Source organism: Aphis gossypii, unplaced genomic scaffold (genome assembly GCF_020184175.1).
Source record: "Aphis gossypii isolate Hap1 unplaced genomic scaffold, ASM2018417v2 Contig00533, whole genome shotgun sequence".
NCBI classification, from domain to species: domain Eukaryota; kingdom Metazoa; phylum Arthropoda; class Insecta; order Hemiptera; family Aphididae; genus Aphis; species Aphis gossypii.
In genome coordinates, this window is record NW_026083146.1 from 35219 (window position 1) to 50841 (window position 15623).

The 15623-nt window shown below is 30.4% G+C and overlaps 1 protein-coding gene across 1 annotated transcript; it reads left to right on the forward strand.

Moving 5' to 3' along the window:
- Positions 1-11408: 11408 nt before the first annotated feature.
- LOC126554521 (uncharacterized) lies at positions 11409-12229 on the forward strand. Its single transcript, XM_050209587.1, has one exon. It carries the CDS (start codon positions 11567-11569, stop codon positions 12227-12229), a length of 663 nt encoding a protein of 220 aa, XP_050065544.1. The 5' UTR covers positions 11409-11566.
- The last annotated feature ends 3394 nt before the right edge of the window (positions 12230-15623 follow it).

A 15623-nucleotide genomic window follows, 5' to 3' on the forward strand; every position in this document is an offset into this window, starting at 1 on the left:
TTATACTTTATGCTTGACTTTTTTCTTAGGTGAGCTGGCATCTAATAGAGTAAGTCTACCAAATTTACCATGGATTCAACTAAATATAATTCTAATAAAAAAATGAGACTGTTGTCAAAATCCCAATTTAATAAAAATATTAGGCAGCAACTTGAAAGCTTAGATAATGTTATGAAAAACAATGCAGCATCATCTATTACACTACCTAGTATACAAAGTCAGTATATAGTGGAGTCACAGGGTTCTTGTATTATAGAAAATAATGATTTCAACAGTGCTAATGTTTTATCTCAACTTGAAAACCCTGAAAATAATAGAGCAAATAATAAAGTCTTCGTTTCATCAGTCCCAAAATTCAATACACCAGAAATTCTTTTGGATTCTGATTCTTTGATTGAAAACCCAAAAATACCAATTTCTGACCAATTACAAGAATGGGCTATAAGGAATAAAATTACACATGTGGCTTTAGCTGAATTATTATTAATTTTAAAACAAATGTCCGACTTGAAAAATCTTCCTAAAGATCCGAGAACATTTTTACAAACACCAAGAAAAACAATTTTGCGCGATATTAAACCAGGAAAATATTACCATTTTGGTCTAGAAAATAGTCTTATTTATATGTTGGAAAAAATTGAACTATGCAATAATCCTAATATTATTAATGTTGCTATAAATATTGACGGATTGCCACTTAGCGATTAATCGTTAAGCCAAGTGTATCCAATTCTATGTTTAATTACTAATATTGATATTGCAACGTGCTCTGATACTTATATTAAATATAATATATAAATTACTACATACCATAGCCAACAATAACCTAACATTGGGGGTGCAACAGACATTTTATGATAGGGGTGTAAAATATTACTATAATCGGATTCTAAAGGTGAGCAGGAGATTAAGTACATATTTTCTTAAACGTATTAATATAAATCATCAACGGCGGCGGAGCGGCGTAATAATGCGAACGCAGCGACAATAGTACATTGTACCAAATATACTATGTGGCGGCATCGTTCAGGGTCAAAGACGGATCATCGCACGTATGCTTGTCACCCGGTATAAAATATTATAGGCACACAATTACCATCCGATAGAATAATAGGAATATTGTTTGACGCACGACATCGTTCAGATAACTCAAAGCGTGGGAAGAAGCGGATGCAGGTGCAGATGACCAACAGGGACCTGAAGGTAAAGCGGGAGTCCCTGGACGATATATAAGGGGGCCCAGATTAGGCACAATTCAGACGTGATCCACCAGAGTTAGCGCAAGCACCTTCACGTCACCCAGTTTAATATTTTATGTCTCCTGGACTTAGAATATTTTTCACAGTTTAATTAAATTAAATAATTGGACTTAGAATAATTTTTAAATAAAAACACTTAGAATAATTTCGAGAGTTTCATTTATTTCACAAAACCTTTCCGATTCGACATCATTCAACTGATTGTACGTGGCACGTTACAAATTTGGCGCAGTCGGTAGGATTCTTTCAAATAAGAATTCTTTGGACGAACAATTTTAATTTTTTCGAACTTAGAAAATTTTTTCGAAAAAATTTAAAATATATCCACTTCAAAGAATTCACGGAGGCACATTCGGCAACGAATCACCGTTGAAGAAGACAACTGCAGAACGTCAACTTCAGCGACTCCGAAAGAGAAAGAATCAACAAGTAACACCACGGCTCAGCAATCAAGAAGAATGGAAGCATCGACTCAAACCATCGTTGTGTAAGCATAATTTTTTTTTCTTAATGTAGAATAATTTTAAGCGTCTAACTCTGTTCGCGTCTCCTTTGGAATTAAAAACTCCATCGTATAAGTTACTTTTAACTGTGAAGGTGTATATATATATATATTCCCCGTGAAACATTAAATAAAATATCTTGATGAAATTAAATAAATAATTTAAAAAGGAAAAAAGATTTAGGATAAGCAAAAATAAAAGAAGAACGCAACGATTAAATAAATTTAATATTTTAATAGTACACTTAGATTATTTTTACGCATAAAATTTTTGTTCAATAATAAAATAATACAACTCTATTTCAGTTATAAAATATATAAATATTTCAAATATAAATAATTTTCGTCGAGAAACAATAAATAGATATTTTTTTTAAAAAAAAAAGAGACATAAATAATTTTTCAGGAAAAAATAATAATAGAAATATTTTATTTTTTTTTTTAAATAAATAAAATATTTTGACAGAAAATTTTTCAGAAAAAAAAAAAATAATTTAAAAGTTTTAAAATAAGATTTTATTTTATTTTTATTATAAAATATAATAGCAGAAAAATAATTTTTTTTTATAAAAAAAAAAAAAAATTGATTAATAAATTTTATTTTAATATAAAAGGAAAGAAAAATTATTTTAATTACTTTAAGCATTTTTAATTACGGAAATTAAATTATTTTATTAAAATTAAATATTTTACAAGAAAATTATTTTTTTATGCGAAAAAATTATTAAGATAAATATCGTAAGAATAGTATAAATAAATTATTTTAAAAAAATAATACAAAAAAAAGAGAATATATTGTTAAAAAAAAAAATTTTATAATTAAGGGGAAAATATTTTATTTAAAGAAATTATACGTGAAGAATACGGAAATAAATAATTATAGAATAAAAAAAATTTATTAGTGAATTATACGTCAAGGAACACGCAAAAAAAAAAAAAAAAAAAGAAAGAGTTTATTTGTGAATTAAAAAGAATATTAATTGAGAATTTTATTGAAGGCAGTTAAGACCTTATTTATTGAATTATTGGGAAGGCAAGTAATAAGTCCTTATATATTGAATTATTTTAGGCTGAAAAAAGTGCCATATTTAAAAGTTGATGAAAGGAATTATTTTGGGGCGGATTTGAGCCATATATTGAGAATTAAAAGTGTTGAATTTATTTAGGCTGAAAAAGTGCCATATTTTAAAAGTTGATGAAAGGAATTATTTTGGGCGGATTTGAGCCATATATATTGTGAATTAAATAATTGTGAATTTTATTGGGCCGAGAAGAGCCGTATATTGAAAAATAATTGTGAATTTTATTGGGCCAAAAAGAACCGTATTTTGTGAAAAAATAATTGTGAATTTATTTAGGCCGGGAAGAGCCGTATTTAGCGATTTTAATAATCGGAGATTTTATTAGGCAGAAATAAGCCGTGTTATAATTAAAAGATAATTGTGAATTTTATAGGCAAGAAAGTCCTATCGTGTTGAAAAAAGAATTACTTGACGTATATTGTGAATTTTAGAGAGGATAAAAAAAAAATCCTAAAAAAAAAAAAAATAAAAAAAATATAGATAGAAATAATTGGGGGAATAATAAAAATATTACGAGAATTTTATAATAAAATAATATTGATAAATATTTTTAAAGAAATTAATGTTTGATTAATAATTGAAAAAAAAAATATAATAAAAAAAAAAAATTTTTTTATTTTTAAGAAATAAAACATATTTAATTTAAGTTATAATAAATGAATATACAGATAAACGTATGAATAAGGAAAAAGAAGAAAATAGTTATAGTGAAAACGATAGTAATAGTTCGGAAGAGGAAACAGATACAACAAAAGAAATCGGAACTCACGTAGAGTTAGATAAAATATTGAAGTAAATAATTAAATTAGTAAACATAAGTATAAATACGAAAGAGGGTAGCGACTCTACACAGGGAATTAATAAGGAAAAACACATAGGGAAAAGTTTGTTAGATACTACTGTCAAAGAAGACTCAAATACCGGATTAGAACAAAGATTAATAGGGTTACGTACGTAGTACACCAAATTAATCCATTCAGAATTAGGACCAGTAAAAAGAAAGCAAAGAGCAAAAATGTCTAGTGTAAAGGCTACAATTGAGCAGGTCACTGCCATGATACCAATTTGCGCCGATGCAAAAGACGTTTGTTCATTATACGGGCATGCGATTATACATGTGAGGCCGTAGATAAAGAAACTATACCCTTATTAGTGAAATTTATTAGCACTAGGATCACTGGTAAAGCGTTAGAAGTATGTCGGTATAGGGAAACTAGTGATTGGGAAACCATTAAAAAAATATTACGGGGGGCTTTTGAACAGCAACTGTCACCACAACATTACAGATAGGATTAAATTCTGTTCGTATGAAAAATGACGAAGATGTACTAACTTATACGGGTCGAGTAGAACAATTGTATTATAATTTATGTAATGCAACTTTGGCGAATAAACACCAAGAAAAGAATCGAGAATTTGAGGCAAACTTTGAAAGATCAGGCTTTAGCAATTTACATAAATGGGTTAAAAATGGATTTACAAACAATATTACGAGCTAGGAACCCAGAAACGTTAGAACTGGCAATGCAAATGGCTAGGCAGTTGGAAATCGAATTTAGTTTTAACAAAGAATTACAAAATAACGAAACTAAAGTAAATAACGGAAATAAAAATAATAACGGAGATCGTTGGTCAAATAACTATCAGGGAAATAATCCAAATGGACAGAAATTCGGTTATAAGCAAAATTATAATCGTGGTCAGAATAGACAAGGTCCTAATAATTATAATAATGTTAATCGTAATAATAATAATTTTAATAATTTTGGTCGCAATAATAATAATAATAATAACTATCCGCGTAATAATAACGGTCAATATAATAATAATAATCGGAGACAGCAAAACAATCCCGGATGTTATATTTGCGGCAGAACTAATCATGTCGCTCGCGATTGTCGTGGTAATGTTACGCAAGTTGCGCGTCGGAATAATAATAATAATCCGCAACCGCAAAATAATAACGCACGACAAAATACTAATAATAATTTTAACAATAATTCGGCACCAATAACTTGTAGTTATTGCAATAAGATAGGACACGATAGTGTTAGCTGTTATAGTAGGCAACGGGATGAGCGTAATAATGCAAACCGGACGGGAAACGGTCAAGTGTCGAACGGGAACGGCGTCCGTTCGATCAACCAAATAACGGCCGTAACGGAGGAATTATCACCCAACGATGTTTCACCATCGTATCAGTAATTAATGAAAATCATGTTACATTTCAATCACCTAACTTTAAAACAAATACAGCAAATCTTCTTTTAGACACCGGTAGTGAAATCAATTTAATAAAATAAATAAATTAACAGGCGAAACATTAGTAAACGAAAAAGAAAAAAAATTTAAAAGGCATTAATGATAAAATAGTAACTACCATAGGCAAAATTACAATAATATTAATATTAAATAATAATAAAATAAAAAGGAATTTCATGTGGTCGATAAGGAATTTCCAATACCGCGAGATGGAATTCTAGGTCACCACTTCCTGTTACAAACTAACGCGATAATAGATGTTGCGAATAATATATTAAATATATAAATGATAACACTCCGTGCGAATTAAATAAAGATAAAATATGTTACACATTAAAACCGCGAACGGAAACAATAATATCTATACCAATAGCTGATCCGATAATGGAAAATAAAAATATTTTAATACAGAAACAAGAATTAATACAGGACGTATATTGCGCTAATATAATAAAACACGGTGGTAAAGAACGGAAACACGGTGATAAGTATACTGAATATTTCCGAATTACCACAAAACATTTATGAGGACCAATTAAATAAAAATATTATACGACAATGACATAGAATATAAATTACACGAAATAACTGTAGTAAATGACAATAACGACGCGCGTAAATAAAATAAAAAGTTTAATACGTAGTGACCATTTAAATAACGAGGAACGTAAAACAATATTAGAAATATGCGAACATTTTTCCGATGTATTTCATTTGGAAAACGATTATTTAACATTTACTAACGCCGCGGAACACGTAATAAGATTACCCGCCAATCAACCGCCTATATATAAAAGACCATATAGATTGCCACAGGCACAGCAAAAGGAAATTGAACAACAATTAATTAAAATGGAACAAAACGATATCATAGAACGATCTATGTCACCTTTTAATGCGCCTTTGTTGGTAGTAAAAAAGAAATCAGATTCATCTGGTAAAGATAAATTTCGAATAGTAATTGATTTTAGGGCACTCAATGAAGTAACTTTAAATGAATTTCATCCATTACCTAATATTACGGAAATATTAGATCAATTGGGACAGTGTCAGCTTTTTACCATTTTAGATTTAGCAAATGGTTTCTATCAAATACCTTTAGCGAAGGAATCTCGCGAAATGACAGCGTTTTCGACCGGTCAAGGTCATTACCATTTTAAACGTATGACTATGGGAATGAAAACAACTAACATTTCAGCGATTAATGAATAACGTATTGTCGGGGATAATAGGCATTAAATGTTTAGTATATTTAGACGATATTATTATTTATGCGAAACATTTGAGCGATCATAACAATAAGCTGATAGACGTATTCGAACGTCTACGTACCCATAATTTAAAAATACAACCAGATAAATGCGAATTTCTAAAAACGCGAATGTTTATATTGGGACACATAATTTCGGAACACGGAATAAAACCAGATCCGAAAAAGATAACATCAGTATTAGAATTTCCGGTGCCTAAAACTGTAAAGCAAATAAAAATTTTTAGGTTTATCGGGGTACTACAGGAAATTTATACAGGGATATAGTATGTTAGCTAAACCAATGACACACTTATTAAAAAAGGATGTTAAATTAATTGGGACGAAAATTGTCAGGTGGTAGCTTTCGACAAATTGAAAAACGCACTCTGTGCAGAACCGATTTTACAATATCCAGATTTTACGAAACAATTTATACTTACAACCGACGCTAGTGGTAAGGCTCTAGGAGCTATACATCCCAAGGAACGATAGGTAGCGACCTACCAATAGCGTACGCATCTAGAACTTTGAATAAAAGTGAAATGAATTACTCAACTACTGAACTAGAATGTTTAGCGATTGTATACGGGGTTTTTAAACAATTTAGGCCCTATCTTTACGGTAGAAAATTCGTGATACTCACTGACCATAGACCATTATCTTGGTTTAACTTAAAAGATCCGTTATCAAAGTTGGCGAGATGGCGCATACAGCTTGAGGAATACGATTACGAAAAAAAATATAAACCGGGAGTACAAAATTCGAACGTAGATGCTTTAAGTAGAATGTATAGTATAAAAAAATAAGGACGAAAGTTATACGAGCTTTCTAGAAAAATCGGAAACAACAATAATAACGAATAGTAATGTGAAAGAGGTGAACGGTGAATTACTAGAATCACCGTAGAAGATATCATATTGTATCAGAAATAGAAAAATATTATAACTTTAAATCGGGAATAAAACTACGAATTAAAACGGAAATTTGGAACGAATAAAATGCTAGAATCAAATAAACAAATAGGCGACGTAGTATATTTTAATTACGAAGAAAGATACATAATATTTTTGATAACTAAAGTAAAGAAAAGCAATTAACCACAAGTGAAAATATGCATTTTGCATTATAAATTTAAAAGTACTTTTGCATTAAAAATTCCTTGAATAAGTTAGCCATGAACCAGTTAGGAAAGAAAGACGGGTTGGACTGGACAAAAACAAGATCAATGGTTAGGTATATATTTCGAAATACAGATATAGAAATAATAATCTGTACTAAATTAGAATACACTAATGAGGAAAAATTAATTATTTTCAAGCAATTTCATGACTCATTACTAGGGGGTCATGCTGGATTAAATAGAACGGTTAAGAAAATTAAACGACAATTCAACTGGCCAGGGTTTAAACAAGAAGTAAGGGAATATAAAAAAAACTGTCCGTCATGTCAAACGAATAAAACAACTAATAGGCATCACCGTAGTCCGATGATTATAAATACGACAAGTTCTAGACCGTTTGAAAAAATATTTATGGATATAGTAGGACCTCTAATACCTACTGCAATAGGCAACACATATATATTGACTATGCAGGACGATCTAACGAAATATTCATTAGGTGTTCCGTTACCAGATCATACGGCAAACACTATCGCCCAGGCGTTTGTAGTAAATTTCGTATGTGTGCACGGTATACCTGAAACTATATTAACTGATCAAGGTACAGACTTTCTTAGTAAGATTTTCACAGAAGTGTGTAAATTACTAAAGATTAATAAAATAAATACGAGTCCTTATCATCCGCAAACTAACGGCAGCTTGGAAAGATCACATAGAACTTTAGCCGAATATTTGAGACACTATGTAGACAAGGATTTAAATAATTGGGATCAACTATTACCATATGCATTATTCGTATATAATTCAACGGAACATAGTTCGACTAATTACCAACCTTACGCGTTATTATATGGAAAAGAATTGGACATACCAGTCAAGTTAAAATGTAGCCCTGAACCTAGGTATAATTACGATGATTATATATTCGATTTAAAACAAAAAATGCAGGAGTCACATAAAATTGCCAGAGAAAGATTAATTAATAAGAAAATTAAATCTAAAAAACAATATGATAAAAAGGAATTTAGCGAAGATTTAGATGTGAAAGATTTGGTATTATTGAAAGACAAAACCCAGAAAAACAAATTAAGTCCGTTATGGAAAGGACCTTTTGAAATTTTAGAGGTTTTGGATACCGAAAATGTAGTAATACAAAGAGGTAGAAGGAAGGTGACTGTACATAAAAATGATGTAAAAAGATATTACGAAAAAGACAAACTAGACAAGGATGATTAGAAATCCGATACGAAAGTTTAGGTAGAAATTAAATATAAATAAATAAGTATTAAATAAATAAGGTAGATGAGACTTAGAGTATAGTTTAAGATTAAGTATTTATTTTTAGGGAGAAGAAAACCAAATTCATAAATTATCTATACGATATGATCAAACGAGAAAAACATAACGTTACTACTTTCTTAAGAAGGGACGAAGCACCTAGTTGTTTAAAATCGCATATGGAAAATGCTAATAAGAAATTGAGCGAACCATATTCACAATCGGAATTAGAGCGATTTACGAAAAACATTACGGTTTATATACATGACGTTTATGAAAAAAACGACTTGAGAGAACAATTTTGTATAGTGATAAACGATTGGTTAGACGTAATGCCGGAGGCTGACGAAATGTTAGAGCACGACAGGAAAAAATATAGAAAAGAAATGAAACGAATGGTGATGGTAAGTCGTAAAAGAAGCGACAGAATGGACCAATTGTTGAGAATGTATGAACAGAAATAGATAAAAAAAAAATATAATAGTATAATAAAAAAAATAATAATATTAAGTATAGATATAGAGCATAAATGTATAATAAATAATAGAATAATAAGATAATTTATGTTTAAGTAATAAAATAATAATAACGTAACATGACCTATTAAATTAATTAAGGTAAATATATGTCTAATTAGCATATTATTATATAGGTTTTTGTGTATAATGATGGCGCAAGGACAGTCGCCATACACCATAGAAGAATTTAAAAATGAAACAAGTATATTTTATGAAAACCAAGGTGAAATCAGAATAATAGGAGCTCATTGGGAGCTCGTAACTTATATACCGTTAAGCGATTATGATTTAAGGCATTATCAATTAGAATTAGAAATAAGAAGTATGGACGAGCATTGTAAGGGAAATATGACCGATCGGGAGATGTGCTCAAAATACGATAATGTATTAAAAACAACTTTTAATGAAATATCCGTCCAACGGAAACAAATGTATGAATCTATTGGTAGATATTTGTCACCAGGGGAACACACCACCCTACGTAGTGCTAGAGTGAAAAGAGGGTTAGTAAATATGATAGGTTCGGCAATAAAAACCTTATTCGGAGTTTGTGATGAGGAGTGTGCGGAGGAAACTTTACGACACATAGACAAAGTCGAAGGTACCAATGAACGCATGATACATGTTATAAAGGACCAGACCACTGTAGTCAAATCTTCAATAGTAGGAATAAACAGTGCTTCAACTAAACTAAACCAGTTATATGACGAGTTAAAACAAAAGCAACTAAGTTTAGAAACAAACATAAAAGCTTTAATAAACAATACGTATACTTTAGAAACCTTGTTACTGTCAAATAGAATTTTTAGTATATTTACAGCGTTAATGACACAATACTCTTACGAAACCCAAACTTTAAGCGCCATAATAACAGCGGCTAGGACAGGTGTTTTACACCCAAGCTTAGTAACACCGCGAGAACTTGCAGCACAACTAGTAGAAGTAAAATTAAACCTACCACTTAACTTGAATTTACCAATGGGAACATTGCCAAGCGAAATACACGAATTTACAAAAATAACTAAAATTGCAGTATTTTATAGTGGTGATCAAATAGTATTTCTGATCAAAATACCGTTGATAACGGAAACTCAATTAACTTTATTTAAAATCATACCTATACCACATCCTGTAGACATTGATCGACCGGATAACAAATCACATAGTATTGTATTGAAACCAGAATACCAATATGTAGGAATAACTAAAAATCGTAGACAATTTACAACGTTTACTGAAACAGAATTATTACACTGTACCGAGACAGAAACTTTTACTATTTGCCCGGAATTCCAACCAATACAACACGAATCAAAAGAACAACCGTGTGAAATTTCATTATTTAAAAATCCAGACCAGTTACCACAAAATTGTGAATCAGGAGTAATCATTTTTCTAAAAATATATACCACAAACTTAAGTATGCCAACACATGGATATACACAACAAAAAAAGATATATTAACAATTACGTGTCAGGGAATACAAGAACCATATATTGAAAAAATTAAAAATCAAGGGATAATTAAATTAAATCAGGAATGTAGAGCTTATGCAGAACACGTAGTGCTAAATCCGACAAGAGAGATCAAAACAAAGTATTTCACAAATTTCATACCTAAAATTGGAGTAGGGAGTATATCGTATAAGATCAATAACAGTATCAAGGACATTAAAATAGAAAAGTATAGACATAAGTTCGACGCACGCAAACTCGATAACATACACGAAATGGCCCACTCACTAGACGATGTAGAAAGAATGATAGACGAGGAAATACTCAGACAGTCCGGAGTGGAAGTACAAAGTAATAACAACTCAATAATGATGTATGCAATTATAGCATTACTAGTATTCTCCATGTTTCTTTTGGCGTTTATATACATAAGTTATAAATGCAAACTGACCACTATGAGGGCCATAGGCCATCGAGCAAGAACTACGGATAACGACATATCGAATAGAGAAAGAGAAGTCATACATATGACGTCATCGGCAAAAGGGAATGGGAGTAAGGAAAAGCTACTAGGTGACACACCAGATAGGCTAGCCCTAAGTAATATGCCGCCCTTATTAAAAGAACAATAAAATGTATAAATTAAATATATAGATATTTAGATATAATAAGGAATAATATTAATAATATAATATAACTTAAAAGTAATAATATAAGTTATTAACAATCACATAAATGTATAAGTATGTACTAAATGTAAAAAAAAATAAATATGAAAATACAATCACTAATACAAAATGTTTAATTATACAGAAAAGAGACACATAAATTCATAATTATGGACTTCGAGTTCTCAATGGTGAACAAGACAAGCATGGTTGTCATCTCCGGAGCTATATCCAATAGCTTAGACCGATTTAAGATTAGGCAACTGGAGGGACGACCTCTTTTGCTACCACTTAACGAAGAAGCTCGACCTATGGGTGAGACGGAGCTTCAGGTGGCAATAAGAGAGATAAAAAGAGTGTTCAGAGTAAAAACTGATCTGAGAGATGCTTGTCTGGACCAAATGAAGCAGAGTTTGAGTTCGACGAAAAATAACTTAACACGAGGATATATTGACAGTTATATACGTAGAAGCAATAAGGAGAATGTGATAGTAGTGTGGAACGGACATTCGGACAAAAACATTTTAAAAAGATTAGATTTAGACCATTATCCTATGCTAAACATAACGTGTTACGATAAGTATTTCAATAAAAATTTTTATATTCAGTTTGAAAAATTAGGCAATAAAGAAATAATTTTCGAAGTAGATATCGGTACATATAATAAAACAGGAAGGCTACTTAATTTAGTAGAGACCCATGATATAATATGTAAAAAGAAACACCATACTACGTATGCGCATGATCCGAGAATGGATGTCAAATATACTAAATGTATATTTGATTATGTGATACGGAAACAGCGATATGAAAATCTAATAAAACATTTCTAAAAAAAAAATAATATAATATAAACAATAACAATAAAAGTAGTAATAAAACAAAAACAACGGTTACATTAATAATCAAAATACGAACGTAAAATTTCTTTTTCAGAAATTCATAATTCTATAAATTACAAATCAACTCTACGAAATAAATAATAACCAATAATGGATAGAATGGAGCAATTAGCTTCGGCAATATCGTTTAACATAGAAACGCAATTTCATATTAATCCAACACGGGGAGAATGGCATAATTACACAGCTTGTTTTGATTTTCATGTAGTTACCGCTAATGAAAATATACTCGTACCTTACGAGGATGAAACTATATTGGAAATGATTGGGGCAGCCAAGAGATTTTTGTATGATATGGCGATAGACAGAGAATTTGGTGAACCATACTGTTATGAATTAAACTATTACCTCGAAATAATACAGAATCCACGAGATATATTGAATTACAGTAGATAAATGTATGTCTAGAATGAATTGATCAGGTAAAACGAAGTGGTTGAGGCTGTACGAAACACCTATCGACATAACATTTGACATATGATCAATGGGGTGGATTCTATGGCATCCCCAATGAGTAAAGAGTGATCAAGTAAACGTATTAATCAATTAGGGTTGTTGTCAATGTGGACGACGTACTTCAAATGATTAGTATGTCATTCCATGGGCAGCGAATCTTGATTGAGTAAATAAAATAAAAATAACATACAAACTGGAATGATAATAAATATATATATATGCACTTAGATTTAAGAAAACATACTGTACGAATAAGTTACTATTGGGATATGGAAATAAATTTGAATTGTGGGGAACTTTATTGATTTTGTATTACTAATATATTATAATAAGTAAAGATATTATTTGTATTAATTAATTTACCATATAAGAAACTATTGTAATCAACACATTATACTAACCACATAATTTATTGGAATTATCAAATCAATTATAATCACTACATTGTACTATTTACTAACACTATATTTTATTGTAATCACAATTATAAATTATAAGAAAACTAACCAACATATTTAAAACATAGAATTATATAACCAAATATTTAATCTAACCATATAATCATTAATTATATTATAATCAAAATATTTAATCAAACTATTTAACCATTTGTAAGTGTAATCAATCCATATTTAATCAAAACTATATATACAACATATACATCATATATTCATATTATATAACGAAGATACTTTAAATGTAAAAGCATACAGAGAATTGTAATGTATGTCTTATATCAATGACTTGTAATCGATTATTGTAAACACTATAATATTGTAACAATTTGTAATTTAACTATTTTGTACTGAACTTTGAAAGATTTCTGTCTTTGAGACATAAACCTTTTTTTTCGTGGGGAGGTGCAACGTGCTCTGATACTTATATTAAGTATAATATATAAATTACTACATACCATAGCCAACAATAACCTAACATTGGGGGTGCAACAGACATTTTATGATAGGGGTGTAAAATATTACTATAATCGGATTCTAAAGGTGAGCAGGAGATTAAGTACATATTTTCTTAAACGTATTAATATAAATCATCAACGGCGGCGGAGCGGCGTAATAATGCCGAACGCAGCGACAATAGTACATTGTACCAAATTATACTATGTGGCGGCATCGTTCAGGGTCAAAGACGGATCATCGCACGTATGCTTGTCACCCGGTATAAAATATTATAGGCACACAATTACCATCCGATAGAATAATAGGAATATTGTTTGACGCACGACATCGTTCAGATAACGCAAAGCGTGGGAAGAAGCTGATGCAGGTGCAGATGACCAACAGGGACCTGAAGGTAAAGCGGGAGTCCCTGGACGATATATAAGGGGGCCCAGATTAGGCACAATTCAGACGTGATCCACCAGAGTTAGCGCAAGCACCTTCACGTCACCCAGTTTAATATTTTATGTCTCCTGGACTTAGAATATTTTTCACAAGTTTTATTAAATTAATTAATTGGACTTAGAATAATTTTAAATAAAAAACACTTAGAATAATTTCGAGAGTTCATTTATTTCACAACACCTTTCCGATTCGACATCATTCAACTGATTGTACGTGGCACGTTACAATATCTTGTTGCCTTCTAATATTTTTTGTGTTGGTATCTATCATGGATATGACAAGCCTTTTGATTTTAATGATTTACTGGAGGAGTTTGTAAATGAAGCTGTTAAATTGACATTAAATGGCATAAATATAAGAAATAAATATTTTAGTTTTAAAATTTCAATGTTACTATTTGATGCTGTTGCCAAAGCAAGTATACTCAAAATTAAGGGACATAGTGGTTATTCTTCATGTACAAAATGTACCCAAGAAGGGGAGTATTTCGATCATGTGTTTTTCCTGATATACATTTTACAAAGAGAACTGATAATGATTTCCTTAATCAATCTGATCCAGATCATCACACTGGCCATACAATTTTGCAAAGAATTCCAAATATAGGTCTAGTGACTGATGTTCCATTGGATTATATGCACTTGATCTGTCTGGGTGTTGTCAAAAAACTATTGGTCAACACCTGGTGCTATGGACGACCCCCTCATAAATTACAATCCAGAATTGTTGATAAAATATCTGATTCATTATTAAATTTTACTAAATATATTCCTTGTGAGTTTGCAAGAAGACCAAGGCCTATAAAAGAGGCTAAGAGATACAAAGCTACAGAATTCAGACAATTTCTGTTATACACTGGAGTGATTGTTTTAGAAAATAATTTGGAAAAAAATAAGTATGAACATTTTTTAACGCTTCATGTTGCTGTTCGTATTTTATTGTCTGACACATTAATGCAAACAATGACTGATTACGCCGAAAAATTATTAATTCATTTTGTTCTCTCGTCCAAATGTATTTATGGGCCCCAAATATTATCTCATAATTTTCATAATCTGTTACATATTACTGACGATGCCAGAAAATATGGCAACTTAAATTTATTCAGCAACTTTTCTTCTGAAAATTATCTTCAAAAGATAAAAAAGTTATTAAGAACACCTAATAATGTTTTATCCCAAATTGTGCGCCGTCTATCTGAAGAAAAAACATTATATACATTACCAACTCAGAAAATAACTGCTGGAAATTTTAATTTAGGAAAAGAACATAATAGTGGCATTTTGGTCGAGAATACTTCAGATCCTCAATTTAAGGAAGTTATTTTTTCTAACTTTAAACTTAGACTAAATTTACAAGATTGTTGTTGCAAATTAAAATGTAACTCTATTATTGAGATTTCAAATTTTGCTTATTGTAAGATATTAAAACAAGCTGTAGTGATTGGTAAAAAATATGATAGTGTGCACAACTTGTGCACAAAACCTTTGTGTTCTTCAAAAATTGGTATT